The sequence below is a fragment of the Colletotrichum navitas genome (assembly GCF_030913465.1).
Source record: "Colletotrichum navitas strain CBS 125086 chromosome Unknown LY79scaffold_250, whole genome shotgun sequence".
NCBI classification, from domain to species: domain Eukaryota; kingdom Fungi; phylum Ascomycota; class Sordariomycetes; order Glomerellales; family Glomerellaceae; genus Colletotrichum; species Colletotrichum navitas.
Genome location: NW_026850796.1, coordinates 1 through 6505, shown reverse-complemented (window position 1 = coordinate 6505; position 6505 = coordinate 1). Strand labels below are relative to the sequence as shown.

Sequence of the window (6505 nt, the reverse complement as noted above, 5' to 3'; positions counted from 1 at the left end):
GTAAATTAAAAGTTATTACTAAATACTTAAAAACTACTTATTTAGTATTGTCTTTATTTATTTATTATAATCTATAATAATAATAATAAAGTAATAGACTAAGTATTATTCTATAAGTTAAAAAATACTTACTAGAAAAACCTAGAAACCTTTTAGCCTTTTACTATTAATAAAGCTAAATATGGTATTATAAATAAACCTAAGATAGGTTTATCTAGTAGCTTAAAAAAGTAAAAGTTTAAAGTAATTAGTATTATAAGTATAATTAAAACTAAATACTTTAGAGAATTACTTTTGTATTTAAAAAATAAAATAAAAAAGTCTAAATAAGACTAATAAGTTAGTTTAGCTTATATTTTATTTACTTTACTATATATAAAGTATTTTACTTATTAAATAGCTTAATTAAAGTTATAGTAAGTAAATATTTACTTAGCTTTTTTTACTTTATATAGGCTTTAGTATTATAAATATCTTACTAGGTAAATAAAGAATTTAAGAACTACTTTTAAAAAATAGTATATATATTATATACCTAGATACTAACTTATTAGCTTATTATCTTAATAGTATTTATTATAGACTAAGTTACTATATAGTAATAAAAGTATATAAATATTTTAAGGCTAAAACTATAGTTATACTAACTATACTAAAAGTCTAAATAATAATCTTATAGCTATTATCTTTTTAAAAAAGCTTCTATAATTACTTACTATTTATAGCTATTCTTTTAAGACTTATACTATTAAATATTAGTACTTTCTATAGCCCTAGGCTTACTAAACTAATTGTATTAGATAGTATATTATATAACTTAGCTATAGTATTAATATTTATTTTACTTTATAATACTAAATTTATTAGCCTTTATAAAGCTATTAACTTAATTAAAGAAGGTATTAAAGGTTTATTCTAGATTACTAGGAATTAGTTAACTTTGGATTTTACTTATAAAGAAAAGATCTATTACTTTAGGTATAGTAAAAGGCTATATTTCAAAAGAAGGCTTTACTTTAAGAGAAAAGTTATTATTAAGGTAGTAAATAAGATAGTAGATTAGCTTAAAGACCTTATTATTCTTATTATTAATAAATATACTTTTATTATTAAAGAAGTACTATTATTAGGTATTAATTAATCTTCTTAACTTATTAAATAAGATTAAAAGTACTATTAAACTATAATATAGTAAAATAAAAAGATTACTAAGACTACTGAATAAATTATACTTTAAAGAAAGTTAAAAAGGAATTATTTACTAAGTTTTTAATATTTTTTAAAAGAAATAGTAAGTAAAATAAAGTATTAGCTTTATACTAGTATAATATAGTTTATAGTATAGAAAAGGTTATATATCTTAAAGTAAGCTTAATAAACGCTTAGCTATAAGGTTATATTATCTCTTAGGATTACTAGCTTTATAAAACTAGCTAACACTAAGATAGTTACTTTTAAAGGAGAAAAATAGTAGTAAGTAGCTAGGTAATAGTAGTAAGTTATAATTAATTACTAGTTACTCTTTTAAGATATAACTTATAGTAAAAAGATAAAATACTTATATTTTATACTATAGAATATATTATAAAGCTATAGTAAGTAAATACTATAGATAAACCTAAGGTTAAATAAATTAACCTTATTATAAGAAGGAATAAGAAAAAGAGGGCTAGCTTATATAGGTCTAGTAGAATTTAGTTATATTAATATCTATTTCCTAGACTAATTAAAGAGTATATATCTTATACCTATATAAGGCTTATACTTATATATTAATTCCTTATACTTATATATTAATTCTTTATTATTTATATTTAAGTTTAAATTATTATCTTTATTATTATAATTAAGTTTATATAGTAGTTATATATTATTACTAAGACTTCTATAACTTTATAATATAACTAGGCCTAAGTACTATTAATTGTAGTTATACTAAGTTATTTAGATAGCTTAAGGTAGCTATTAAGTATAGCTTATTTTATTTTATAGTAGTCTATAGTAATTATAAAACTAGTTAGTACTTTAGTTATTTTTTTAATATTTATAACTTAAGCTTTATAAATTCTAGTAATATCTCTATAGATAATAAAAGAAGTAACCTAGGTGTTTAAGATCTTAATAAAGATATAGTAGTTTATATAGTATTACTATATTTATTTTTATATATTTCTTTTACCTTAAAGAGGTCTTTAATAGTAAAAGCTTTTCTAAAGTATTATAAGCTAGTCTATTAGCTAGGTTTATAATTATATCTAGGCTACTAGCTTTAAAGCTAGCTAGTTAGGCTATTTCTAGACTATTATTCTAGGTACCTAGACTTTTTATAAGGCTTTATTTCTTTTAAGAATAATATAAAGTAAGTAATTATAAAAGTCTATAGTATCTTAGTAATTACTTATACCTTTAATTTAAGAAAAAGACTACTAAAGACTTTTTATAAGTATATTTACTATATATCTATAGTTATTATTAAGGAAAATAATTTTATTTAGTATTTTCTTTAACTAAAGTATTAATTATATTTAACTTATAATATATATATATAGTAAGTAAATAATTATAGTAACTAGACTAGTTTTCTTTCTTTATACCTCTTTAACCTTTATACTAATATTCCTCTATATATAAATATATAATCCTTTCTAATTAAAAACTATATTATTTTTGCCCTCTAAGCTATTAAAAAAGACCTAGAAATATTTAAATAAAAAGTAGCTACTGTCTTTAAGGTCCCTTGTATAACACTTTATTACTAATATATAGGATATATTATATAAGACAAGATACACCTAGAATTAAAGAAGATAAGAGAAGTAAAGAAGAAGGTAATTCTTAAGAAGGTTATTAACTTAATTAATTAAAGGTTTCCTTTATAATAAGAAGATATATAAGATATAGCTAACTAACTTCTAAATAAATATAATATAATATATATTAGACCTTAATAAGTAAAGTACTTTATATAAAAATAACTATAATTAAAAATATAATTTTAATATTAAATTAACTATTAAAGGGCCTTAGCTAAAGATTCTATAAATATATAAGGCTAGTTTATACTTATATAAAATATAATTATAAAGTATAAGATATAGAGTTATAATATCTATAATTTTAATAAAACTATATTCTTAATAAAAATACTATTATATATAAAGGTTATTATAACTTTTAACTAATATAAAAGGCCTTATATAAAGTAGCCTAGTAATTATAAATAGGTTTTTATTATTTAAGATATATATATAGATAGCTAAATAATATCTTTATATATTATTATAAAAAGTAAATATTACTTTTTGTTTTAGTACTAAAATAGCTAATTTTTAGTTAATTAGTATATATTCTTAAGTAAAAATAAATAAATAATAAATAAAATTAGCCTAGATTAGTTAAATTATTTTAATTAGTATATAAAGTCTTATATAAAAGGTACTTATTACCTTTTAATCCTAGATAACTATAATAGCTATAACTTAAATAAATTTAATAAATACTATAAGGAAAAAAGAATTATTACTTTATATATACTTTTTTACTTATTATATAAGCTTTAGCCTCTTAATATTAGCTATTCTAGCCTTTTAAAGTACTTATATAGTAAGAAGATTAAGAGAATAATATAGATATAAATTATATATATTACTAAAAATAACTTTCTTTCTACTTTAAAAGTAGTATTTTTTACTTTAATAAGTAAAATTAATATATAAGTAGGTTTTTAGTAAGCTAGTCTTATACTTTTTAATCTTAAAGTTATTATTTTTTACTTAGATTTTAAGCTAAAGATATTAACACTAGTAAACTTATATTTAACTAGCGTAAGCTTATAAGACCTAAAGACACTAATAATAGTAATTAAAAGTATATAAAGCTTTACTTAATTAAAAAAAAAGATTAAAGAGTATTAAAGAAGTTTACTAATACTAATATATAAAGTAATTAACTTATAGTTAAAAAGTATTAGTAAGTTAGTATATTAACTTATTATTATTAAGGTAAAGAACTATAAACTTTATATAAGGATAAAGGTACTTAGTAAATACTAGAGAGCTAAAAAGACCTAACTATATCTTAGAGGGTTACTTAATATAACTAAAGTAAAGGCACTATAAAAAGAAAAAGAAAGTATTAAAGCTGGAGGTAAAAAAATATCCTAAAAGGAGGGTTATATAGAGGGTAATAAACTATATATATAATAATATAGTAATTATAAAAAGACTAAATATAATATATAAATCTATAAGGTAGTTTAAGATAGTAATAAAGAATAAAGTAATATATAGTTTTAATTAATTTTATATAATATAGTTAAATTAACTTATTAAAATAATAACAGGATAAGAAGATATAGTTTACTTACTATTATTATTTACTTACTATATATATATATTATTTACTATTAGGCTATATATTAATATATTTAGACTAAGCTATTATTTTAGGTCTATTATTATATAAGTAAAGTTCTCTTAGGTAGAGGTTATTATTATTAAACTAAGAATAATTACTAGTCTTTTTTTATAAGGGAACTTCTACTAACTACTAATTTAAAGACAGTAGATATTACCTAAGAGGGTAGGCGTATACTTAGCTATAGCAGTAGGCGTAGAGTCATTAGCCCTTAGTTGTCAAGGGCCAATATTTTGTTAAGGTATTATAGCTATTAAGGGGGTAGGTGTAGTGCACACGCACGCACTAACAGTGCGTGCTAAGAAAAGTATGTAAGAGGGAAGGTTGGCTGGGGTCAATGGAGGAGATGAGTGGAATAACAGTTGATAAGACGGCAGGCGAAGAAAGTAGGTAGAGTAAAGTTTTTATAGAGAGTTCATCTTCGCAATCCTCCCGAGCTCGTTGCACTCGAGAAGCATCTGTGTGATGGTGTCACGATGCACCTATTCGATCACGGAAAGTCATAGGAAAACGGCTTGACTATCTACGCTCCTGACTGCTTGTTCTGGCTCGTAGATATGCGTGAATCCAGGCGCTGGGTACGGATTATTAGATGTTCCTGCTCCGGTTGGATCCCCACAAGGCTACGCGATGTCGTGAAGGCATCGCGACAGATGGAGTCTTGCGCCCCTGGTGACGGTACAACCCATGTATACAACTATACATTGAACAGAACGATATACTTACCAGAAGCAGTCAAGTTACCGCGAACCAAACCGGAAGGTGTTCGCGCATTATTTGTGGGAGAGGAGACTTTAGTCTCAATAGGAAGGTGTTGCGCACTCTTTGTGGGGCAGAAACTTTAATAACCCTTAGTTAGGCGCGCACCTGCCAGAAGCAGTTAGATACAGGCCAAATAGCAAAACCGCGTGGGCCAACCCCCTCTTTTGATGACGACGCGCAGAATGGAAGTTGCGAGATCACTGCTTCCCCATTGTATTATTTCTGGCGGGTTAAGGAATATTGAGATCCTCGAGTATCTCATTCATGTATTTAGCCAGCAGTACTGCTCTTCGTGGTTTTTTTTTTTTTTCTGTAATACACGCACGATCTTACGTGAATTCACTTCTCCCCTCCCTGACCGAGTCATCATGCAGCTCTCTGTCCTTAGCAATCTCCTCTGGCTCTCCGTCTCGGTAGTTGCCGCGATCCCTTACACGCCGGGCCGTACGCCTCTGCACCGTCAAGCTTCGGCCGAAACCATATCAACCCTCTGGGTATCCGAGGTGCCATCTTCGCCTCGGCCCTATGCAGTCCGCCACTACGGTATCCCCGGGGTTGTCGTCGGCGCGCAGACGTATCGCTTCCCGGTAACGGGCCCCAGCTCTGACTATGCGTTCACACTAGTTTCAACTGGAGCCCCTGCGTCAGGTTCCCTCGGTGTGCTGCCACATGTTCATCTAAGCCATTACGAAAATTTCTTTTGTCTCAAGGGCCGCTTCCAGCTCTGGACCGCCTCCGCCGAGACGTATGAGAATGAAGAGGCCCGTCTCCTGACCCCGGGAGACTACGGAGCGGTCCCGCACAACACCACTCATACCTTTCAAGTCCTCGACCCAGATACCGACATGGTTGGCGTCATTCAGCCCGGAGGTTTCGAAGATCTTTTCTACGCGCTGGCCAACGCGAACTACACCTCGCCCTTGCAGAGCCCGTATGACATCAACGACGCAAGCCCCTACGATGCTATCAGCAGCTCGCCCCCAGCCGAGGTTATTGCATCGCTTGAGTCGTTCGACGTCTATGCCCAGCTAAACTTCACACCGTCGCGCGACCTCGTTAACGGATCGTATTCAGCCGCCAAGATGGCCGGAGACTTGACTGGCTGGCACACTGACGCTGCTGAGCTGGGCGCAGATACCAAGAAGCCTTACTTTGTGGCTAAGGACTTTGGGCCCAAGTGGCTTAGTGATGAGGCCGGGTTCTACCAGATCATCCAGCCCCTTGTCACGCCCACGCAGTCGGCCGGCAACTTCACCCTCGCTACCATCACTATGTCCCAGAAGCTCTCGAATGAGTCGGCTATGAGCATCCCCGGGAACGACACCGC

The 6505-nt window shown here is 28.6% G+C and overlaps 1 protein-coding gene across 1 annotated transcript; it reads left to right on the top strand.

Moving 5' to 3' along the window:
• Positions 1-5546: 5546 nt before the first annotated feature.
• On the top strand, positions 5547-6472 carry LY79DRAFT_675397 (RmlC-like cupin domain-containing protein; the record flags this gene model as incomplete). The annotated part of the gene is made up of 1 exon (XM_060564436.1): positions 5547-6472. A coding segment is annotated over one exon (926 nt), but the record flags the coding sequence as incomplete, so codon positions are not given.
• Positions 6473-6505: the final 33 nt, after the last annotated feature.